At 49.7% G+C, this 26,033-nt stretch overlaps 1 protein-coding gene across 7 annotated transcripts in view; it reads left to right on the top strand.

Annotated features, from left to right (window-relative positions):
- Positions 1–26,033, top strand: part of LOC119965968 (F-actin-uncapping protein LRRC16A-like) — a 458,632-nt gene that overhangs the window by 304,826 nt on the left and 127,773 nt on the right. For all 7 annotated transcript variants that reach the window (XM_038797016.1, XM_038797019.1, XM_038797017.1 and 4 more), the window contains 3 exons: positions 15,714–15,807; positions 19,703–19,801; positions 24,133–24,261. In XM_038797016.1, the coding sequence (XP_038652944.1) occupies positions 15,714–15,807; positions 19,703–19,801; positions 24,133–24,261 (322 nt within the window). The remainder of the gene's footprint in view (positions 1–15,713; positions 15,808–19,702; positions 19,802–24,132; positions 24,262–26,033) is intronic.

The following is a 26,033-nucleotide window of genomic DNA, read 5'->3' as shown; positions in this document are numbered from 1 at the left end:
GGCAGCTAAATTGATTGAGGGCGTGGAGCAATTGGAAGAATGATTATGTAAATTGGGCATGTTTTCCCTGGAAAAGATAACATTTTTTTTTTAAATAATTTTTATTGAAATTTTTCGATACAAACATTTACCCCTACTACATTTTAAATTATAACACAACAAATCCCCCCTGGAAAATCCTCCCCACGCCCTCCCCCGCGCGCACCCCCCCCCCCCCCCCCCCCCCCCCCCCCCGCGCTACCAGTCTAGCAACCAAACCGTTTTTCCCTTTCTGCCGATGGCCTCGGGCAGTCGTTGCCCGCGACCCCCCGCTGACGTGCTCCCTTCGTTGCTATCCCCCCCCCCCCCCTTTCTCCCCGGGTTGCTGCTGTTTCGGCCTCCAGTTCCTATCTCTGATCCAGAAAGTCAAGGAAGGGCTGCCACCGCCGGAAGAACCCCTGTACCGACCCTCTCAGGGCGAATTTGATTCTTTCCAATTGGATGAAGCTAGCCATGTCGTTTAACCAGGTGTTAACACTTGGTGGCCTTGTGTCCCTCCACTGAATCAAGATCCTTCTCCGAGCTACCAAGGACGCAAAGGCCAATATTCCGGCCTCCCCTGCCTCCTGTACTCCTGGCTCCACCCCAACCCCAAAAATCGCTAGCCCCCACCCTGGTTTGACCCTGGTTCCCACCACTCTCGATACCGTCCCCGCCACCCCCTCCCAGAACTCTTCCAGTGCCGGGCACATCCAGAACATATGTACATGGTTCGCAGGGCTTCCCGAACACCTAACACACCTGTCCTCACCCCCGAAGAACCGACTCATCCTAGTCCCCGTCAAATGGGCTCTGTGCAGCACCTTAAATTGGATGAGGCCCAACCTTGCGCACGACGACGACGAATTGACCCTCTCTAAGGCATCTGCCCATGTCCCATCTTCTATCTGCTCTCCCAGCTCCGCTTCCCACTTGTCTTTCAGCTCCTCTATCGATACCTTCTCCACCTCCTGCATTATTTTGTAGATGTCCGAGACCTTCCCTTCTCCGACCCAGACCCCTGACAGCACCCTATCACTCACCCCTCTATCGGGAAGCAAGGGAAATCCTTCCACCTGTCGTCTGGCAAATGCCTTCACCTGCAGGTATCTAAACGTGTTCCCCGGGGGGAGCTCAAATTTCTCCTCCAGCTCTCCCAGGCTCGCAAACCTCCCCTCTATGAACATGTCCCTCAGTTGCCTGATGCCCGCCCTGTGCCAGCTTTGGAATCCCCCGCCAGTGTTCCCCGGGACAAATCTGTGGTTCCCTCTCAGTGGCGCCGCCATCAGACCCCCCACTTCCCCCCTGTGTCGCCTCCACTGCCCCCAGATTTTCAGGGTGGCCGCCACTACCGGACTCGTGGTATACCTTGTGGGGGGGAGCGGCCATGGTGCCGTTACTAGCGCCCCCAGGCTTGTATTGCCGCAGGACGCCCTCTCCATACGTTTCCAAGCTGCCCCCTCCCCCTCCATCACCCACTTGCGCACCATCGATGCGTTCGCCGCCCAGTAGTATCCGGAAAGATTGGGTAGCGCTAATCCTCCCCTGTCCCTACTCCGTTCCAAGAAAATCCTTCTCACTCTAGGGGTGCCATGTGCCCACACATAGCCCATAATGCTGCTAGTTACCTTCTTGAAGAAGGCCCTGGGGAGAAAGATGGGCAAGCACTGAAACAGAAACAAGAACCTCGGGAGGACCGTCATTTTGACTGACTGCACCCTCCCTGCTAGCGACAGCGGTACCATGTCCCACCTCTTGAACTCCTCCTCCATCTGCTCCACCTGCCTTGAAAAGTTCAGCTTGTGGAGGGTCCCCCAGTTCCTTGCCACCTGCACCCCCAAGTACCTGAAGCTCTTTACTGCTCTCTTAAAGGGGAGCCGCCCAATTCCCTCCCCCTGGTCTCCCGGGTGTATCACAAAGACCTCACTTTTACCCACATTTAATTTATATCCCGAAAAGTCCCCAAACTCCGCTAGTATTTCCATTACCTCCGGCATTCCCCCTTCCGGGTCCGCCACATATAACAACAAATCATCCGCATAGAGTGATACCCGATGTTCCTCCCCTCCCCTTGTCAGTCCTCTCCACCCCCCTGAACCCCTCAGTGCCATCGCCAACGGTTCGATCGCTAATGCAAATAGTAAGGGGGATAGGGGGCATCCCTGCCTGGTACCTCGATGGAGCCCAAAATACTCTGACCTCCTCCCGTTTGTAACCACACTCGCCATCGGGGCCGAATACAGCAGCTTCACCCACTTGATAAATCCCTCCCCAAACCCAAACCGTTCCAGCGTCTCCCACAGGTATTCCCACTCCACCCTATCGAATGCCTTCTCCGCATCCAGTGCTACCACTATCTCAGCCTCCCCCTCCACTGCTGGCATCATAATCACATTCAACAGTCTCCGGACATTTGTGTTAAGTTGTCGTCCCTTTACGAACCCCGTCTGGTCCTCATGGATTACCCCTGGCACACAATCCTCTATTCTGGTTGCCAGGACCTTTGCCAACAGTTTGGCATCTACATTCAAGAGGGAGATAGGCCTGTAGGACCCGCACTGTACAGGGTCTTTGTCCCGCTTCAGGATCAAGGAGATCAGGGCCTGTGACATTGTCGGGGGCAGAACCCCCCCCTCTCGCGCCTCATTGAAGGCTCGCACCAGCACTGGACCCACCAAGTCCACATACTTCTTATAAAATTCCACCGGGAACCCATCCGGCCCCGGCGCCTTCCCCGCCTGCATCTGGCCTATCCCTTTAACTAGCTCCTGCAGCTCTATCGGCGCCCCCAGCCCCTCCACCCGTTCCTCCTGGACCTTTGGGAACCTCAATCTATCGAGGAAGTTCTCCATTCCCCCCCTCCTCCTGGGCGGCTCAGACCGGTACAATTCCCTGTAGAAATCCCTGAAGACCCCGTTCACCTCTTGCCCCTTCTGCACTACGTTCCCTCCCTTCTCTCTCACTCCCCCAATCTCTCTGGCTGCATCTCGCTTGCGCAGCTGGTGTGCTAGCATCCTGCTCGCCTTTTCCCCGTACTCATAGACCGCGCCCTGTGCCCTTCTCCATTGCGTCTCCGCCTTCCTAGTGGTCAGTAGGTCAAACTGGGCCTGTAAACTGCGCCGCTCCCTCAACAGCCCCTCCTCTGGTGTCTCCGCATATCTCCTGTCCACTTCTATAAGTTCCCCCACCAGTCTCTCCCTCTCCTGCCTCTCCTTCCTTTCTCTGTGTGCCCTTATGGAGATCAGCTCTCCTCTGATCACTGCTTTCAGGGCCTCCCAGACTACCCCCACCTTCACCTCGCCCGTGTCGTTCGTGCCCAGATATCTCTCAATGCCCTTCCGGACCCTTCCGCACACCTCGTCGTCCGCCAGCAGCCCCACATCCAGGCGCCACAACGGGCGCTGGTCCCGTGCTTCCCCCAGTTCTACCTCTACCCAGTGTGGTGCATGGTCCGAAATCGCAATGGCCGAGTACTCCGTGTCCTGCACTCTCGAAATCAGCCCCCTGCTCAGTACAAAAAAGTCTATTCTGGAGTACACCCTGTGGACGTGGGAGAAAAAAGAATACTCCCTCGCCCTTGGCCTGCCAAATCTCCAAGGGTCTACCCCCCCCATCTGCTCCATGAACCCCCTTAGCACCTCTGCCGCTGCCGGCCTCCTATTCGTCCTGGAACTCGATCTGTCCAGCCCAGGGTCGAGCACTGTATTGAAGTCCCCCCCCCCATGATCAGGCCCCCTGCCTCCAGACCCGGAATGAGGCCCAACAGGCGCCTCATAAAACCCGCGTCATCCCAATTCGGGGCATACACATTCACCAGCACCACATTCTCTCCCTGCAGCCTACCCTTCACCATCACGTACCTACCCTCCTTATCTGCTACCACCTGCGCCGCCACGAACGACACCCTCTTTCCCACCAAAATCGCCACCCCCCCGGTTCTTTGCGTCCAAGCCTGAGTGGAACACCTGTCCCACCCACCCCCTTCTCAGGCGTACCTGGTCTACTACTCTCAAGTGAGTCTCCTGCAACATTGCCACATCCGCCTGCAGTCCCTTTAGGTGTGAAAAAACCCTTGCTCTCTTGACCGGCCCATTCAGCCCCCTCACGTTCCAAGTAATCAACCGGGTCGCGGAGCGACCTGTCCCTTTCCCCTGTCTATTAGCCATGTCCTGTCCCCTGTTCGCCCCGGGTCGACCCTCCCCTTCTGACCCGTTCCCCATGGCGATGGCCCCCCCCCCCCCCTCTCCTCCCGTTCTTCCCTTCCCGTCCTCGGCCTTTCCAGCAGCATCCCGGTATCCCCCCCTAACCCCCCTTCCCCCCCCCCCCCCCCCCCCCCGGCTAGGACCCCTCCTAGCCGCGGTGTATCCACCATCGTACTCCCGAGAGTCAGCTGATTTTCGCTGACCCGGCTGCCCCTGCCACACTCTGACTCCTCCCGATGTGGGGGGGGAGGGGCCTCCCCCCCCCCTTGCCATCCCTCTCTGACCCCGCTTCAGCGCGGGAAAAGCCGCCATTGCTGGCCACACCCCACTCTTCTCTCCTCCCCCTTCCCTTGTCCCGCGCGCGGGAAACAGGGGAAAGCCCGCGCTTTCGCCCGGCCACACCCTACCCCGCCATCTTCAATTCCACCCCCGCCCCATCCAAGCCCATAAAAAAGCCCCCTTAAAACGAGAGGAAGAAAAAAGAGAAAAAGAAAACCCGCATAACCAACTTGCACCCCCCCCCGTCCCGCCTCCCCAACTTAACAATATAACAATATAAATAACAAATCTCAAATAAATACATAAATACATAACTATGCCTGCATAACTAAATAACTACCCAATAATAACGTATTTAACCATCACCCTCCATCGAACAGAACAGTAACCATAACCCTTAAAGAACAGATCAAAAAACAGTAAAAAAGCCCCCCCTACAACAACAATAATTAAGGGAAGTTGGCAACGGGAAGAGACACACAAAAAGGAACAAAGAAACCCCCCATAACACAAGTTTCAAAGAAACCAAACGATCCATCAACTTTAACCAAGTTCCGACCTGGCCTAAGAAAGACATGGGCCACTTGATCAGTCAAGGGTACTCGGGCGGCCTCGACCGCCGGCGTTCCCAAGTTCTAGTTCAGGTCCAGCTTTTCCTCCCGAACAAAAGTCCATGCCTCCTCTGGGGTCTCAAAGTAATGGTGCTGGTCCTTGTAGGTGACCCACAAGCGCGCTGGCTGCAGCATTCCGAACTTGATCCTCTTTGCGTGCAGCACCGCCTTCGTCCGGTTAAACCGGGCCCGCCGCTTTGCCACCTCCGCACTCCAGTCCTGATATATCCGCACCGTCGAATTCTCCCATTTGCTGCTTTTCTCCCTCTTGGCCCACCTCAGCACTTTCTCCCGATCACAGAAACGCTGGAATCGCACCAGCACCGCCCTCGGGGGCTCGTTCGCCCTAGGCCGCCTAGCCATGACCCGATATGCTTCTTCCAGCTCCAGAGGCGATGGACCGGCCCCCTCTCCCATCAGGGAGCTCAGCATCTCCGCTACATATTTCGGGAGATCAGGCCCCTCCAGGCCTTCTGCTAGGCCCAGGATCCTCAAGTTCTTCCGCCTCATTCGAGTGTCCAGCTCCTCAAAGCGGCTCTGCCATTTCAGGTGGAGTGCCTCGTGCACCTCCACCTTTCCCACGAGGACCGTGGCCTCCTCCTCCCTTGCAGTCATCTCCTGCTGCAGCTCTCTTATCGACGCCTCTTGGGTCGCCTGGGCCCCCATCAGCCTTGTGGTCGTCGCGTTCATAGACTCTAAGAGTTCCACTTTCAGCTCCGTAAAACACCGGAGGAGAGCGGCCTGCTGCTCCTCCGCCCATTTTCTCCAATCTTCTAGTGCGCCACCGGCCGCCATTTTGGTCCTCTTCCCCCGCTTTTTTCGGGGAGCTGCTGCCGCTTTTTTTGTCGCCCCACTCCGAGTACCGACCATAAAGTTGGTCTCACTCTCCTCAGGGAGCCTTCCCCCACCGGGATTCGTCTTTACAGTACCGTCGGGGCCCTCCAATCGGCCCTTAAACACCTTTGTCGCAGGAGCTGCCAAATGTGCGACTTAGCTGGTCATAGCCGCAACCGGAAGTCGGAAAAGATAAAATTGAGAGGTGACATAGTTGCTCTTTATAGGAATCTAAATACCCTAGATAATGCAGACTAATGGCGAGCTATTTCACCTTGTTCAGAACTATAGAACAAGGCACTGCTTGTGCATGAAGCAGGGGCAAATCAAAGCGAATCTGCAGAAGCATTGGCCCAGATTTTGTTGCACTAACAACAGAAAGGCTGTTTGTACTCAGCTTTATTACCAAGTGAACTGACAACGAGTTCTCACAGTTAATTGTGGTAATTGTAGAAGTTGCTGTCACGGATAGCCTGGTGCTTCATAAGATGAACTTCGCCAATAGCATTATTACAGAAGTTGCTATTAATGTATGAACTTGGGTTGATGAGCACTATTATCGCACTGGAGACTGATGAAAACTTAAAATTTGTTCAGTCAGGAATAACTGAGTATTAACAGCATACAAAGTCATAAATATTGTTGAAAAACCTCTCTAGTCCTGAAAAATTAATTTTAGAAGTATGGAATCTTTTTTATAAATATTTTTATTCTCTTTCATATTTTCATCATATTCACAAGAACACATAATTAACAATAATAACAAATACAATGGCAATCCCCTCATCCCACCCACCCTCAAACAGCTCCCAACATTTTGAATACAAAACACCAATGGAAAAGAATCATCATTAATTTATGCATTCCAACACCGCGTCTCCCCCCCCCCCCCCCCAATGTTCAATGTCATCCCATTTGTGAAAATGCAAGATGAACAAGGCCTATGAGTTGTAGAACCCTTCCATCCTCCCCCTCAACTCGAACTTCTCTTTCTCGAGTGTTAGGAACTCCAGCAGTTCCCCCCCCCCCCCCCCCCCCCCACACACACCAAGGCACAGGGTGGAGAAGCCAACCTCCACCCCAACAGAATCCGCCTTCGAGCAATCAGCGAGGGGAAGACTAAGACATCTGCCTCCGCACCCTCTTGCAACCCCGGCTGATCTGACGCCCCAAATATGATTTCTAGAGGACCTGATTCAAGTCTCACATGCACCACCCTTGAAATTACCCTAAAGACCTCCCGCCAATATCCCTCCCGTTTTGGGCGGGAACAAAACACATGAACATGATTTGCGGGGCCCCCACCCACAGCGTTCACAAACATCCTCTACTCTCTCAAAGTTGGCTCATCCTCGCCCTTGTGAGGTGGGCCTATACACCACCTTCAACTGTATCAGCCCCAACCTCGCGCATGAAGTTGATGCATTCACCCTCCGAAGCACCTCACACCACAACCTCTCCTCCATGCCCTCCCCCAACTCTTCCTCACAAGAATCCATCCAGTGATTCCTTATCTTCCAGAATAACCGCATAAATACCCAACACCACTCCTTTCTCCAATTCCCCCGCCGTCGATATCTCTTCCAACAGTGTGGAGACTGATGCCACCAGAAAGCTCTGTATCTCCTTCCTGGCAAAACTTTGGACCTGCACATACCTAAACACCTCCCCCTGTCCCAACCCATATTTCTCGCCCAGCTCCTCCATCTTCGCAAACCGGCTTGCAGAAACAAATCCTTTAATGCCCTCACTCCCATCTCCGAAACTTCCAGGGCGCAATACTCCGATGCCGCGTTGCATCGGGAAAGCCGTCGTGAACTCGGTCGAGTTCAACGACGGCGCAAAACGGCCCCGATCGTGACCTATTCTGGCCCCGGGAATGGGTTAGCATCGGGGCCGCGCGAAACACGGGGGGGGGGGGGGGGAAGTCGGAAGCGCGCGATGCCCGAATGACGCCGCTCCACGTCGTAAAAGGGTGCGATCTACGAAAACAAAGGAGGGGGGGGAGAAATGTTGGAGGCCACGGAAGGCCGCCCCGAGGAGACCCTCCTCGATGAGGTGGAGCAGCGCAGGGGCATCATCTGCCCAAGACGAAGGCATCGCCACCCTTCCAGCGCATGGCGACGTGCCTGGCGTGAGGTGGGCACGGCAGTCAGTGCTGTGGGGCAGACCCCTCGGTCTGGGGAGCAGTGTCGCAAGAAGCTCCACGACCTCACCAGGGCAGTGCCCTCATCAGTGCCACGAGGGTGCCCCCGGGTCACAACCCCCCCCCCCCCCCCCGCCATGTCCCTCATCACTCAGCTCCCACCCCGGGCGGGAGGGGGAGGGGGGTGCGAGGCGAGAGTGAGTGGAGGGTGGTTAACAAAGTTGTCACAGACCCACATGAGTGCTGCGACCCCCTGGAGAGATGCTGTGGTGTAGCTGCAACTTTCCCCCCAACCTGTGCCAATATCTGAACGCCCTGATGATACCTGCCGAATTGTGATGCTCTCTCTATGCCCCCCCTCCAACAGGACAAGACTGGTCACAACAGCCGGGAGCGCAACAGAACCGGAGGGGGTTCACCCATTATGCACCCCCTGACAGTGTTTGAGCAGAGGGCACTGGACCTTGCTGGGGGATCTTCCACCCGGGAGGTCGCGCAATGCGAGGTTGGAGGTGCAGAACCACGTGAGACAACCCTGCATGACAACCCCCCCCCCAGCCCATCCTCTGTCACCTCACACTCTACCCACTGGACCCCCCATCCTCTGTCCCTTCACACTCTACCCACTGGACCCCCCATCCTCTGTCCCCTCACACACTATCCACTGACCATCCTACGCCCGGTCGAGCATGTCTAACTTACCCCGTATCATTCTGTTCCCTAGGGCGTGCTGACGAATGTCCAGGGCCGTCTGGTGCCACACACAGGCGACCATCCACGACGACCACCGCACCCAGGGTTGCACGCCAGAGGGTGGCAGGAGGTCGGCCAGGAGGGCCATCCTCCAAATCCGGGACTCTCGAGCAGGACGGACAGTGACGTGATGACTTTCATGGCTGTGCGTTGCCCGAAGGTCGGGCCGTGAGACAGGACAGGGCGGGGTCAGTGGACCCAGACGCACAGAGGACGGCGACGCAGTCAACGGACTCACCTGACGCTGAACCGTACATGGGCCGCGTGTGCCCTGCGCTGGGACATGACTGGGACCAGGACATTCCTGAATTTCTGACGGACGAGGACCTAGAGCTTGTGGCACTGCTGTCTCCCACACCATCCACCATCCCAGAGACACTCACCTCGGTTGGGAAATTAAGTGATGAGGCTCCTGGGTCACGGTCTGGTGTGCACCACACAGCTGAGCCGGTACAGCAGGTGGAGGTCGGAGCAGCCGAGGGGCTGGACGGTCGGAGGGCAGCCCAGGCCCAGCATCCAGCTGGCGCCCAGACATTTCCCGGGTTCCTGAATTTACTCGACCTACCTGGAGAGCCGATGCATTTTGAAACCCAGGGACACAATGACGGGATGAGGGCCGTCTTCCAGCAGCTGCAGACGCAGTTAGAGGAGTCAAACCGCGTTCAGGAGCAGGGAGTGGTGCCGCTCATGGCAGCCACCCAGGCCGACACCGCACGGGTGGCGTCCGCGGTCGAGGAATTGGGTGAAACGGTATTGGCCATGGGTCAGGTTATGCAAGACATTGGGCTTCACGTGCACACGTCATCCATGGCCCTGGAGAGGGCTGCCCTCTCACAGGCAGCAATGCGCCAGAGCCAACATGACATTGCCGGCGCGGTACGGGCCCAGGCCCAGTCCCAGCAGGCCATGGCACAGTCCCAGCAGTCAGTCGCGGACAGCATTGACCGCCTGACGCACGTGCTGGATGGCATCGCGCATTCACAGGTTGAGGTCGCACAGTCCCTGGCGGGATTGTCTCACTCTCTGCGAACGTTCGGACCCTGGTCGATACCGTTGCAGGCCTCCAGGACTGGCAGCGCCAGGTGTCGGTGGGGCGACGGGGCACCTCCCCGCTCGCACCTCCGTCCCACATTGAGGCCCGGGGGCCACCGGGCTCCCCGAGGGAGGAGGAAGTTCCGGGGCCCGTCCCATTAACTCCATCACGGGATGTCCCTGAACGCTCGGCCTCTCTCCGTCCCATCCCTGGTGCATCGGGTGGGCAGTGGGCAGAGCAGGGTGGCACCACGTCATCCGAAATGCCCGCGGAGCAGCCTGGCCCATCAAGGCCGGGTCGCCCCAGGAAACGAGTGCCGACGGGGAAACATGTCGCGGGGCGTGATTCTCAGCAGTCCGCCTCCACTCCTGCTGTACCATCTGGGGATTCACTTAGACGTACTGGTAGGGCCCTTAAGGCAATGAAGAGGGACACATAGTAAGTTGGCACGGGTGAAGGGCACAGTTTAGTTGTAGGGGCTAGGGCATCTGTACTTAATACTTACCATTAAACTCACTGTTGCACCTAACTTGTAAGACTGTGATTTTTCCGTTGCCATGGGGATCGTAATGGTGACCGAGTGTCGCTGGGGTTGACGAGCGGTGAAACTTCGCTGCCGGGTGTGCAGTCTCTCTCTCCCAAAGCAGCGCTTCACCACACCCCTGGTTGCTGCATGGGCCTCATTGTAAAGGGCCTCCGCGTTGGTCTGAGGCCTCCGAATGGGCGTCATCAGCCAAGACCTCAGTGGATAACCCCTGTCACCCAGCAACCAGCTCCTCAGCCGGCGGGGCCGTCCCTCAAACATAGCAGGGATGAAGGACTGCGCAAGAATGTACGCAGCATGCACACTCCCAGGGAACCTTGCGCACACTTGCATGATCCTCATGTGGGGGTCGCATACCACCTGGATGTTCATGGAGTATGTCCCCCTCCTGTTAGTGAACACTTCCCTGTTGCCTGCAGGCGGGCGCATGGGGACGTGAACACCATCAATCACTCCCTGGACCATCGCTGTCCTGGCCACGTTGGCAAATGCATAGGCTCGTGCTTCTTGATTTGCTCGCTCCTCGGGAAAGGTTATGTAGCGGTCCGCGATGGCAAACAGGGCGTCAGTCACATCCCGGATGCACCTGTGGACTGATGCCTGCGAGATCCCGGATAGGTCCCCACTCGGAGACTGGAAGGAGCCAGTAGCGTAAAAGTTAAGTGCCACCGTCACCTTGACGGCAACCGGTATCGCGTGTCCTCCTCCCGTTCCATGTGGGGCGAAGTGCGACACGAGTTGGCAGACATGTGCAACCGTCTCCCTGCTGAACCGGAGTCTCCTCCTGCAGGTGATGTCCGGCGCTGTCTCAAAAGAGATCCGGGCACGGTAGACCCTAGGCCTCAGTTGTCGCCTCTGGCGCCCTGGCTCCACCCTCAGTGTCTCCTCCTCCTCCTCCTCCCCCCCCCCCCCCCCCATGTTGCTCGACATCAGTGCCCGCATCCTGTGCCGTCCTCAGTGTTTGGGGGGTCAATGTTTCCCTCGGCATCCCCCTGGACATGCCGGCCATGAGCGCCTGCGGCCTGTACAGCGACGACAGGCCACTCCGCGGCCATTCCCTCTGCTGCTGCAGCTGCCCCTGCATCCACTGTGGGATGTCGCTGTGGACGCTGCTAGATGTCCAACTGCAGTGCAGCGGCCCCAACCACTGCGCTGAACATCGCCGTTTTGTTCGAATACATTATGGTCACCTACAGAAGGGTGGTGGGGGGCAGAGAAACGACATGTTAGACGGAGGTTAGTCGACACCTCGGCAGCCGCCTGCCACGGGATAGCTGTGTGTCCCGGTGGCCTGGTCACGCTGCTGACACGCGGCTGGTCACTTCCTGCGTCCAGCGGTCAGTTAACAACGTCCTCCTCACCGGTGCGTCAGTGGGCTGTGCTCATCAGCCACAGGGCAACCAGCAGCCGTGTCCTCGTCACCGTCCTGCCATGGCAGGGCGGCTGAGATGTTGCATCCGGGGGTGGACGACCCACCCCACTCACTCCCTCTCACCCCCCCCACTACTCCCTCTCTGCCCCCTCCCACTACTCGCTCTCTCCCCCCTCCCACTACTCGCCCTCTCCCCCCTCCCACTACTCGCTCTCCTCGCCCCGCCCCCACTACTCGCTCTCTCCCCCCTCCTACTACTCGCTCTCTCCCCCCCCCCACTACTCGCTCTCCTCGCCCCGCCCCCACTCCTCACTCTCTCCCCCCCTCCCACTACTCGCTCTCTCTCCCCCCCCCACTACTCGCTCTCTTCCCCCCCACCCTCCCACTACTCGCCCCCCCCCCCCCCCCCCCCCCCCCCAGGCCGCTGCGTTCTCGGAGATGCCTTCCCCAGTTTGCAAAGACTCCGGGACGGTCCGCTCACCTCACTGCTCCTTTTTAAAGCAGGTGTGGACGGCGACGGCGTGAACTGGGGTCACGCTGTCAGGACTTCGGCCCATCCGGAGAATAGCGGGGGTTCCGGAGAATCGCCATTTTGGGTGCATCGAAGATTCTCCGGGTTTTGGCGCGTGGAACACGACTGAACAGATTTGGGCGTTTGGGAGAATAGTGGGAGCGCGTCGGACCGGCGTCGCGTGAAAAACTGGCGCGGCCCTCTATTCTTCCAACCGGCGTGACATCGGAGAATCGCGCCCCCCATTTCACCACCCAGGTTCAAATCTATCATTCCCTCGAATCAGCATTTCCCTTGACCCCGACCTAAACACTCAAAGCAGATCCAATATACCACCCATCGATGCACTTGGTTCCGACACATACAGCAAGACATCTGCGTACAAAAGATACTCTATGCTCCACCCCCCGCACTATCTCCCTCCACATCCCCTAACTTCTCAACGCGATGGCCAAAGGCTCTATCGCAAGTGCAAACAGCAGGGGGGACATAGGACATTCCTCAACGTAGAACAAAATACTCATATTATTCGTGTGGACACTCGCCTTCGGCCCCCTGTAAAGTAACTTCACCCAATCCACAAATTGTGGCCTAATCCCAAACTGCTCCAAAACCGAGAAGTATGGAATTTTTTTTTTTAATAAAATTTAGAGTACCCAATTTTTTCCAATTAAGGGTCAATTTAGCGTGTTCAATCCACCTACCCTTGCACATCTTTTGGGTTGTGGGGGAGAAACCCACGCAAACACGGGGAGAATGTGCAAACTCCATACGGACAGTGACCCAGAGCCGGGATCGAACCTGGGACCTCAGCGCCGTGAGACTGCAATGCTACCACTGCGCCACCGTGCTGCCCAGAAGTATGGAATCTTAAAATGCTGCAGATTATTTTTATAAATTGTTTTATGTATTAATTTTGTGTTTTGATCTTTTAATGTCTTTTCCTTCATCTCGTGTGCATGGTACAATCTTTATTCACTTCCTGCACAATGTTTTAAATGTAATTCATGTTTTCCTGCTTTTTACTTCCTGCTGTACTATCTTTAAAGATTCTTCAGTTTGATTGAACAGCTTCCCTGATCACGGTGCGATAGATCTGTTGGTGAGGGTACTGAGTTCAATCAGACACTAGAAGAATTGAAATCTCCCTGGCAGGTCCTCTAAAGGTCTGTGCACAACTGGATGCAAAGTGAACGGCAAAAGGCTTTCCTTTGCTACTCACGATACAGTGTGGGCAAATATTTCAGTGAGCAAGTGGTCAATCTATAGAACCAGCTTTTCCTGGGAAGATAATGGAAGAATATAGTATTGATTCAAACAAATGCAATTAAAATTATTACTTTCAGAAAATAACATTATGGGCTAGCATTTATTGAATTTGGAATGTGATATGTGGTAGTAACATGCTAAGGAGAAATAAAGTGACGTTGAACCTATGGTTCCCAAATATGTCGGTCACAGAGGCCTTTTTCATGTCACATTTGGGTCTGTTATAGACTAATTGAAGGAGATTGATTGCTATGATTAGACAACAACTTGATTATCACTGCTTTGCGTAGCTCAATTGGAAGATGATTATGGTGAACTTTGATCTTTTTCTGTTGAGCAAATTGTATGTAAGGAAATGCTGCCTATTTTGGCATATGTCTGGGGTTTTTGGAAGATTAAAAGTTCCAGTAGCCTTAACTCCTCAAGTCTCTTTGCAACTGGAATCCCTCTCCTTTGGTTACATGTTAAAAATGTTTTGTGTGATTTACCCCAGTTTCCTCTGTAATTGAGGACAGAGTGGGGCAAATCTTTCAAATGCCTGCTACTGACAGTGATATTGCATATTGCAAAGTCAGTTAATGGACAGAAATTGGTCGTGCCCATTCAGAGAATGGATCATGATGATTGATGAACACGATAGAAATGTAAAATGGTTATGGGGTTGATCAGCATTCGAAAATTACGTTAATTCACATATCGAAGAATTCTGGGATACAATATGTGTTTGGGAGTCTTATTCTAAATGTATGCCTGTGTATGTGTGGACGGGTGCATCTCACTCAGAACTTGCTCTTGAATTGCCCAACTGTCCTGACCATAGACAATGATTCACGCAGCAGTGAATTGGATGTTCCTGCACCACCCAACACCAACAAATTGGATTTCTATAGCATCCTTAACATAATAAAACATCCCAAGACACTTCACAGAGGCATGAAGTAGGAGAAGCACCGAGCCGCGTGAGATTTTAGTGCAATGACCAAAGGTTTAATCAAAGCGGTGGATTTTCAGAGTGTCCTAAAGGAAGTAGAGGTCCAAGGAGCGAAGTCCAGAGCTCTAGACCTGGGCAGCTGAAGGTACGGTCACCAATAGTAGATCAATTAAAGTCAGGAACAGATGATTCAACAGCCCTCGCTGTGATTACAGCCATGCTGTTCAGCGTTTACTCAACTAAATGAACAGTGTTACGTGCTGGAAACTAGACTGGAATTGCTGAAACCTAGTTCAGAACCTCTACTTCAGACTGCAGACTTTCATTGCAAGATAAGAGTTGAGGGCTCTTGTTACATTTTGCCAAGAATTCTTGACCCCGTGCAAAATTTCATCACATTTCAAAGATTTTGTAAACTATGCTAGTTTGCAAGCACACTATGGATGAAACAACTTTTTATTTATATAGCCTCTTTCACATCCTCTGTATGTGCCAATGTAGGTTACAACTAACACATTGCTTTTGAAGAATAGTCTGTTGCTATGTAGGCAAATGCAGAAGGTAATTTGCACGCACCAAGGACCCACAAACAAAAATGAAATAAATGACATGATGTTTTAGTTAGTTAAGGATTAAATTTTGGTCAGGGCACCAGGCAGAACCCTCCTAAAATATGAGGTGACCATTTGCATCCACTTGAGCAAATAGTTTAGGCTTTGTTTCAAACACCAAAAAGACAGCAAGTCTGACAATGTAGCATTCCCCTCAATTAAAAAAAAAATGTATTCCTTTCTCAGAGTTACAAAGCCAATGTGCAGAGTGGACAGGGCAAACCTTTAATCCATCCCCTTGTTTGCTCCAAAATCAATTCAAAATCAAATTGAATCCAACTCATGGTCCCCACAAGACAGACATACAAGATCCAACCTGACAAGAAAAGGCATTGCACCTGATCTTGTGCTTGATCTGCTGCTTGATCTTAGCCAAAAGGCCGAGAAGCAGTATTCCCTCTGAAGGTGGGCTAGGTCTTCAATGCCACGTTTAGAGCTTGAATCCATCTTCTGTTAGAGGTGAGTGATACCATTAAAGAGAGGCTTACCACTTGGTTATACATGCATTCATCTGAATTTAATCATATTTATCATTCAGAAAAGCAGCAAGTAGATGATGTAAAAAGATGGATTGATGTGAGCACTTTTTTTATTCACAGGAACTATACTCTAAGGTTTATGCCTATTCCTGTCAATGATGCCTCACAAGCATTGAAGGCCAATCCAGAAAGAACAGAGGAAGCACTGCAAAAGGTAGGCTATCCCTCCTACCATTTCCTTCTGTATGCCAAACAATTTCCACTAGTCATTTGATATGGTAATCTTGGCAAGTGAATGTTTTTGCCCTGTAGTGCACAGTATTTCCCACAGAAAGACAGGGACCTGGATTTTCCAGCCTTTCCCGTCGGCGGGGTCTTCCAGTCGTGCTGGAGATGACCCTCACCATGGATTCCCTGGTGACACAGCTGGCGTACAACACAAATGTTCATTGACTTTGGCAAGACCAGAAGATCCTGTCGGCAGCCAATAGAGAGCCAGCTAATGGAAGGGGCGGGGAGCAGAAAATGCAGACCATTGATGAAAATAGTGTGACAAGGAATGGTGGTTTGCAAAGATATCTTTCATGTACAATTGGAAGCTTGACCAGCAAGAAACTACTATTTGATTGGAGTACTGTGGCCATCATTAAGTGCTTTGATCTTAAGCTAAGTTACATATATTGAAAGAACATTATGCCTTGGGTAGGAATTCTCAAAGGAAAAATAGGAAACGTCTGCCCAACAAAGTGTTACATTTAATTTTCCTGATGTATGAAGAGAAGCTTGATACTACTTATACAAGTATTCTTCTGTTAATTCAGTTATTTTTTGCACTTAAAAACTTGCAAGTTAGTCAGAAATGCAATTTAAACAATTGAAATAACCCAGCATTTCTTTTTTTAGCTGTGATCTTTGATGGATATTGCCACCCCAGTCTTTTTCCTTCCATTTCTATTCTGATTATAGTAAGAAGTCTTACAAGACCAGGTTTAAAGTCCAACAGATTTGTTTTGAATCACTAGCTTTCGGAGCACAGCTCCTTCCTCGGGTGAAGGAGCTGAGGAAGGAGCTGCGCTCCGAAAGCTAGTGATTCAAAACAAACCTGTTGGACTTTAAACCTGATGTTGTAAGACTTCTTATTGTGCTCACCCCAGTCCAACGTCAGTATCTACACATCCTGATTACTATATATCCAGGGCCAACTGCATTTCCAATCCTTGTTAATGGCAAATTTCAGTAAGTGCAATAATATCATCATCGCATGTTTCAGTTTTTGTCTAACGTTCAGCAACTTTATTTACCGTGCTCTCTGCATTTACCCAAACCCATCCTAGTATGTCTTGCATGTTCCCTTCTGATTGCTCCTATTTCTGAACAACATTTTATTCTAATGTCTCGCCCCTACCTCTCAGCACTTGTTGCTTCTCTCACACTTCATGCTAGTGCTCTACCCCTCCCTCTTTCCCCCACGCCCACTACATTAGTGTAAACACACATTGGTCCGAATGTACGGACTAATTTGAGGGTTTGCACTGAAGTATTGTCTTCTCACGGCAGGAACTTCAGTTGAAAAATCTTTCAATATTGGGTCACCTTAAACAATGGTCCCCTTCGTTTTTTTCAGTGCAATTTAATCTCCACATGGAAACCTATCTCCTTTCCTGTTCCTCAGTTCTCATTCTCGGCTGACTTGGCATTTCTGTTTTTGCTGATCATCCAAAATTTTATCATTTGATCTTGCTACTGCTTCTATGACCTAAGGTATAATTTCAGAGTGGTAACTATATTCTGCATAATTTGATCTAAGTGAATGATAACAATACAATATCTGGAAAGTAGTCTTTTCATGAAGGCCTAATAAATGTAGTCCATTTTGAATCTTGCATGATATAATATATAGGGCGTGATCAGCCATGTCCCATCGGAACGGGTCACGGCTGGTAGATTCCGCGTCCTCTCCCGGGATTCCTGACGATCATTACACCTCGCGAGAGCGAATGAGATCTCATGAGACCCCACGATCAGGATCACGCCCACAATGGACGGGACCCAGATTGGCAGAGTTAAGTGAGTTTAAAAAAATCTCCTAGGCTTCCGGACGGTTGGAATCTGGGCAAGCCGGCATCCTGGCACTGCTGATGCCACCAGGTAGCATCTTGGCACTGGCACTGCGAGGGTGCCCAGGTGGTAATGGCAGGGGCATTGACAGGCTGGCAGTATCAAGGTGTCCAGGTAGCATTTTGCCCACGCAGGGATCGGCCACAGGGGTGACCTGCTCGTGTGTGGTGGGGTGCAGGGGACTCGAGGACCCCCCCAACAGGTGAGTTGGGACATGGGGATGGGGGGGGGGGGGGGGGGGGGATTCCAGGGATCGCGTCATGGGGTGAGAGATCAGAGCACCATATAAAATTGGTGCCCTGACCTCTTCACGTACTGAGGAGCTCAACTCGTCGGAGCTCCTCGTGCAAGAAATGTGGCTAAGTGTGGCCTCGTTAGGGCGTTCTCCTTTGAGGCCCAAAAGCAAATCCAGAGTGCCATTAGATAGCAGAGTAGACCCCTCAATTCCCATCCCGAATGGGCTGTTTTCTTTTGGTTAGATCGCGCCCAGAATGTGTGTACACATGTGTGTATATATATATATATATATATATATATATATAGTTGGTGTGTGTGTAGCATGGAGACTTTAATAATCATGACGACACTTCACTGAGATAAGATTTATATGCTTGTATGCACTGCAATTTCAAAGCAAGTTTTATCAAGTCACTTGAAAAGTACTATTATACTTTTCCCTCTCCAGTTGACAAGCCAAAAGTTATTCCTTTGATTTGACCTAACCCTGACCAATAGAATATCACTAAATCGATCCTAATAGAAAGCAGGCTGGTTGTACGGCCGCTGTATCTTTCAGCTGAAATAGATATGGACCATTTGGCAAACAAACAGTGCAACTGAGATAGACCAGTTTCTGCTGGCACTGCACTTAGCATTTCCTTATTTAGTCCCTAAAATGTCATTGAAGAGGAGCACTTTGGTTGAGCAGCTCTGCTTCACAGAACTGCGAGTCCTTAGTTTGTCTTTTTCGATGATCGTGAATTGTTTTATGCTTGTGCTTTGAAACCCAATCATGTTGGGGTTCAAAACGCCCAAGCAGAGTGGCATGGTAGCACAGTGGTTAGCACCATTGCCTCACAATGGGTTCGATTCCCGGCTTGGGTCGCTGTTTCTGCGGAGTCTGTACGTTCTCCTCGTGTCTGCGTGGGTTTCCTCCGGGTGCTCCGGTTTCCTCCAAGTCCCGAAAGATGTGCTTGTTAGGTGAATTGGACATTCTGAATTCTCCCTCCGTGTACCCGAACAGGCACCGGTGTGTGGCGACTGGGGGATTCGCACAGTAACTTGATTGCAGTGTTAATGCAAGCCTACTTGTGACACTAATAAAGATTATTATTATGTTGGTGGGATAACACCATAGAAAGCATCCTATCTGGCTGCATCACAGCCTGGTATGGCAACTGTTCGGCCCAGGACCGCAAGGAACTTCAGAGAGTCATGAATACCGCCCAGTCCAAAGCGGGCAGCATAATCAAGGATCCCTCCCACCTGGCTTACTCACTTTACTAACTTCTTCCATCGGGCAGGAGATACAGAAGTCTGAGAACACGCAGGAACAGACTCAAAAACAGCTTCTTCCCCACTGTCACCAGACTACTAAATTACCCTCTTATTGACTGACCTCATTAACACTACACACCGTATGCTTCATCCGATGCCAATGCTTATGTAGTTACATTGTATATCTTGTGCTGTCCTATTATGTATTTTCTTGAATTTTGTTTAATTCCCTTTTCTTCCCATGTACTGAATGATCTGTTGAGCTGCTCGCAGAAAAATACTTTTCACTGTACCTCGGTACACGTGACATTAAACAAATCCAATCCAATCCAATCCAGTTGTATTCAGACCCACTTAAATTTCTTGCACAAAGGAATTGCAGTTATTTCTGAATCTCTGTTTTTTTTTCCTGGAGTATTGCAATGCCTCTGAAACCTAATAAGCAATGGCCATGCAAAAATATTTTTTTAATTGTTATTTTGTCTTCATTCTAGATTGAGAACTATCTGCTGCGAAATCATGAAACCAGGAAGTATCTGCAGGAACAGGCCTACAGGTTACAACAGGGCATTGTGACCAGCACCACACAGCAGGTGAAGAGGCAGTCGTACGTGACTGCAATCAGTAAATAATTCAGAGTCTGCAAGTACATTTGAAAATATTCCCTGCTCCTTTGTTGGATGGATGAACCTTTGCGTCAGCTTGCTACAACTGCATTTCAGACTGTCAGTCTAACTTAAAAGTACTGAAGAACATTTGATCCAGTCATTTAGTTAAGAGCATGCATGCTAACAACCCTCTCAGGCCATGCACAGTTTGCATACCATTCATTTCATTCATTCATGTGTGCTCTGCCTGAAGCCAGGTCCTTCGCTTATTGTCTGCTCATGTTTCATCCTGAGCCATTTTCTTGGCCTTTTCCCCGAGTGGTGATTTGCCAATGCTTTCAATGCACAGGGACAGGACGAGGAGGCAAATCCTCAACTCCCTTCTTCGCCACGATCACCACGATTTTCATTCCCTTTCTCTTTCTATCCCTAGCCTCCACCCATTCCTGGCCCTCTGTCCAGCTGGTCCCCTGGCCCTTAGCCAGAATGGGAATCAATCCTGTACTGTTTGTATTATTCTCAACTACACGCCAGCAATTTAACCAATTGAGCTAGTCGGTCTCCTTGCCTACCATTACCTGTTTATATTTAATGCACCAAGTCAATTGACTGCATAATATTTTCTTTTGTCACATAGAACATACAATGCAGAAGGAGGCCATTCGGCCCATCGAGTCTGCACCGACCCATTTAAGCCCTCACTTCCACCCTATCCCCGTAACGCAATAACTCCTCCTAAACTTTTTGATCACTAAGGGCAATTTATCATGGTCAATTCATCTGACCTGCATGTCTTTGGACTGTAGGAGGAAACCGGAGACACGGGGAGATCGTGCAGACTCCGCACAGACAGTGGCCCAGTGGCCCTTTTGTAATTAATATTTGAATTGTTCTTGTATCTTGTAACGAATAGTTTCTCCTTAATTGCAACGTCTTTGACAAATCTGGCTCAATGATAAAATGCAGAATCCTAGATTGAAAATCAGAGTTTGCCATTTTGGTGGAATGTACATGTATTGTTTTGTTAGATTACTGATGAAATTTTGTTCTTATTGTTCGGTGTCAACTTTAATTTATGGAATGCTTTTTATGGTCAAGGTGCTTTGCAGGAGATGTAATGGACACAGATTAGGGAGTGACAGAGAAGATAGTTAAAGGCATTTTGAGATACATTTTAAGAAGGAGGGAAAGGGCGATGAACCAGTGTTTTCGACCCACTTTTTGAGTGCAATAACATAGTGACCAAAGGTTATCCCATTCGGGTTAGAGGGGCAGAGGCTACAAACTGACATATAGCACTAGAAAAGATTACAGACATGGGCTAGATCAGTGTTTGAGAGATGTGAACACGAGTTTGAGATTTTAAGCTTGGTGACGCAAGCCTCAGAGGTTATGTACAAGTTGGCTTTCTGAGGAGAGTTGCACAGCCAAATGAAGAGATAATTGGAAAAATGCTAATTTAAAAACAAAACATTGAAAGAGGATATGGGCAGTGGAATAGATGATGATTGGCTATAAATCAGGAATGGGAATAAGCAAAAATATCTGAGTTAGTGGTTCAGGAGCAAGTGGGGAGAGAGAGAATCAGGAAAATGGTCAGAATTGGCATCTATGCCATGATGTTTTTGTCATAACTCGCAGTTGGCATTAATTTTAATTAATTTGAGCAGCTGACGGTCTTGGTTCTTCCAAACTTTGATAACCAATGGACAATCAGACGACATGATTGTGGAATTAACAATTTATGTGGAGAGCTTGAGTTGGGTACCATCAGCCAACATACAGAATCTGATCTCACATTTGTGGGACATGCACCTAAAGGACATTATATAACAAAGATCCGTTGTTGAATCTGTTATTTATTTTTTTGTTACATAATGTCCTTTAGGTGCATGCCCCACAAATCTGAGATCACATTCTGTATGTTTGCCGATGGTACCAGATGCAACGAAAACATTGGAGGAGGTGAAGTAACATCACTGGGATCAAGCAATATTCAAGGCACACAAGTACCAGGCAATGATCATCTCCGATAAGAGAATATCTAACCATCTTCTCCCCATGATATTCAATGACATTACCACCATTGAATCCCCCACTATAAACATCTAGGGGATTACATTGACTCGAGGCTGAACTGGAGTAGCCATATAAATACCGTGGTACAAGAGCAAGTCAGAGGCTGGGAATTCCACAGCAAGTAACTCCACTTGACTCCTCAAAGTCTTTCCACTATCTGCTTCGACCATTTATAAGGCACAAGTCAGGACTGCATTGGAATACTGTCCACTTTTCTGAATGAGTACAATTCCAACAACATTTAAAAAGCTTGACACTATCCAGGGCAAAGCACTCTGCTTGATTGGCACCCCATTCACCAACTTAATCAATCTCTCCCTCCACTACTGATGCACAGGTGGAGGCAAGGTGTACCATATATGAGATTCATTGAAGCAACCCCCCAGCCCTCACTTAACAGCACCTTTCAAACTTGCAGCCTCTAACACCTAGAAGGACAAGGGCAGCTGACACATGGGACAGCACCTGCACCTTCCTGTCCAAGCTACACAACATCCTGATTGGAAACTGTAACATCATTCCTTCGCAGTCACTGGATCAAATTCCAGGAACGCTCTTCCTAACAGCACCGTAGGCGTATCTACACCACATGGATTGCAGTGGTGATCACCAACACCTTCTCAAGGGCAATTAAGGATACATAATAAGAATTGCCAGCGATGCCCACATCCCATAAAAAGAATTTTAATGAAAAGTATGAATTGAATTATACGAGAGAACAGTGCCTTGAAGGTAGACCATAGTGGAGATAGGCTGGTAACTGTTGAGTAGTCAAGGAGGAATAGCAAACTGTGGTCACATAGGTGACTTTAACTACAATGATCTCGATGATGTGGGCATGCTAAAATATTGCCATACTGAAGGTGCCCAAGCCACAACAGTTTAAAAAGTTGGGTAGCTGGTTGAATGATATTGATGCATTTGAATATCTTAGAAACTAAAGATGAATTAGAAATAGACAACAATTTGAAATGGTAGAGGAATTCAGGCCAGACTTGTTAAGAATGGAGTTTTGACCTGGGAATTTGGAGGGATATGCTTGTGCGAAAATTTGTATTTGTACAAGGAATTGAATGATGAGGGGTTGGTTGGGGTGGCCTGTGGATGAAACATAGAAACATAAAAAATTGAAGCAAGAGGAGGCCATTGAGCCCTTTGAGCCTGCTCCGCCATTCATTATGATCATGGCTGATCATCAATTTCGATACCCTGAGGCTGCCTTCCCTCCATATCCCTTTAGCCCCAAGAGCTAGATCTAATTCCTTCTTGAAATTACACAACGTTTTGGCATGAGCTACTTTTTTGTGTTAGCGAGTTCCACAGATTCACCACTCTCTGGGTGAAGAAATTTCTCCTCACCTCAATTCTAAAAGGTTTTCCCCTTATCCTCAAATTATGACCCCAGCTGTGGATGCACCCAACATCAGGAACATTCTTTCTAAATCTACCCTGTCTAATCGTGTTAGAATGTTGTAAGTTTCTATGAGATTCCCACTCACTCTTCTAAACTCCAATGAATATAATCCTAACCGATTTAGTCTCTCCTCATATGACAGTCCCACCATCCCAGGAATCAGCCTGGTAAACCAATGCTCCACCAGTGGTGAGGAATGATCAAAGAAGTAGCTGAAACCTTAATCTAAACTTAAGAGGAACAGGATATTCAATTTATCCATGCATTCTGTAACCAATTACAATGAAAGTGAATAGGCTGGTTGATTCTCAACAACATTCTATGGAAAAATACTTTCAGCAGTTTCTTAGAAACATGGAAAATAGGAGCAGGAGGAGGCCGTTTGGCACTTCGAACCTTCTCTGCCATTCATTATGATCATGGCTGATGTTCCAACTCAATAGCCTGATCCCTGCCCCCCCCCCCCCCCCCCCCCCCCAACACACACACACACACACACTTAATGGTATAATGAAATAAAACATACAAAAGTCAGCAGTTACAACTCTAAGCGCACAGGCAGAATTTACGAACTGAAGAACAAATCCAGATAGCACTTATAAGATAAATGGTTATTCAATTCAAATAAATCCAACTAGAAAGCAATGGCAAAATAGACAATTTAGGTTTTGCAATTTGGTTATGAGGGATAAATAGTTCCAGTCAATTCAAGAATGTGATAACTTGATCACGAACATGAAACTCTTGAGCAACTAGGCTCATGTCCGAGCTGTTCTAAATGTGGCGTTTGCTTCTGGATAACATTACTGTTTTCTGTCAACAGATGATTGACAGGATGTGTGTGAAAGTACAGGATCACCTCAACTCGTTGAGGTATTCAGGTGCAGATACTGTTCAAGAGGACGTGCGACTAGCTGAAAACTTTATGAGAGATGCCAAAAACTCCAAAACGGTGAGACATTCTATTGGCGGACAATTAAAGGATTTATTTTGTGCTGAAAGTTTCACGACGCACCTACTTATGATTCGTCATTCACGAATAATCTATGCATAGGCAATGTTTCGGCGCAAACACCTTTTTGTGCAGAGCACACAACAGCATTTCCAAATGTGGGGCTCAACTTTGGTGTAACTAAAGCTGTGAACTGTAGGGACATCGTGCATTGAGGCATTTACGAGTCAGCTACCTAAATGTGATAGCCTCGCTGTATCTATTGCATCAGATACAGGGATATCAGCAATAAGGATACCATCCACATTTGTGATTGTTCCTTCAGTATAACTTCAATACTAAATTCACTTCAACACATGAAAATGAAACCAATGGCATTGTAATGGTAGCTTCATTTTTAATCCTGAACCCATTTTGTCTTACTGATCATTCTGCCTACTCTTTTGCCGATCGTTACATTAAATCTGTGTTATATCAGCCGGTCAATGGTCGCTCAATTACTTTCTTTAAAACTTCTGCTCATTTCAGCAAATGTTTTAAATGTGAATTATTTATATTATCACAACCAGAATTGCCTCAAGAAAATCTTTGCTGCCCCTGTACATTCCCAACTGGCACAGTCCACGTACAATTTTGGCTCCCTCGTGGTATTGACTGGTGTGTGTTACTGATGCCCTTTTTTTTGTTGTTCAGCATTACCGGCAGGGCCACTGTTTTACCAAAAGTAAGTCAAATGCCATTTTGGTGCATTTAGAATTCCCAAAGTACTTTGGGGGTAATTTTCTTAAGTTTTTGTCTGTTTATATTTAACTCCTGAGTACATCAAGTTCTTTTTACCTATTGTGTAGAATTACAGGATGAACCTTTTACAGTTGTGTTTGGCCCGAGACATACACTTCCAGTAGTTAACAAGGGATTTATTGATGAACAGCAAAGGCAGGTAAATAACAGGCACAGAGCACAATGTAACCGGTCTGGTCACTTTGGCTCCATGGTCCACACTGCCTAGGGCCTACGCCCTACCTGCTCCCAGCACTGGCAGGCAGTGGTATAGGGGTATTGTCACGAGTAATGCAGAGACCTAGGAGTCTCGGGTTCAAACCCCACCACAATGATGAAATTTGAATTCATTTTAAAAATTGGAATGAAAAAGACCATGAAACTATTGTTGATTGTCATAAAACCCCATCTGGTTCACTCATGTCCTTTTGGGAAAGGAAACCTGCAATCCTTATCTGGCCTGGCCAATATGTGACTCCAGTTCCAGAGAAGATTTATTCTTAAATGCCCTCTGAAGCAGCCGAGCAAGCTGCTCCATTCAAGGGCAATGAGGGGTTGGCAAAATATGTTGGCCCAGCCAGCAAAACTCGTATCCCATGAATGAATAAAAAAGGGCTGTATCAAACCCGTATTGTGCATTAATGTAGAATCATAGATTTTACAGTGCAGAAGGAGGCCATTCGGCCCATTGAGTCTGCACCAGCTCTAGGAAAGAGCACGCTGCTTCAGCCGACGCTGCCACCCTATCCCAGCAACCCCAGCTAACCTTTTAGGACACTAAGGGCGATTTATCATGGCAAATCCACCTAACCTGCACATCTTTGAACTGTGGGAGGAAACCGGAGCACCCGGAGGAAACCCACACCGGCACGGGGAGAACGTGCAGACTCCACACAGACAGTCACCCAAGCCGGAATCGAACCTGGGACGCTGGAGCTGTGAAGCAGCTGTGCTAACCACTGTGCTACCGTGCTGCTGGCCATTAAGCTGGC

Source organism: Scyliorhinus canicula, chromosome 5 (genome assembly GCF_902713615.1).
Source record: "Scyliorhinus canicula chromosome 5, sScyCan1.1, whole genome shotgun sequence".
Classification (NCBI taxonomy): domain Eukaryota; kingdom Metazoa; phylum Chordata; class Chondrichthyes; order Carcharhiniformes; family Scyliorhinidae; genus Scyliorhinus; species Scyliorhinus canicula.
The sequence above is the reverse complement of the archived record's forward strand: the minus strand, read 5'-3'. Positions and strand labels throughout refer to the sequence as shown.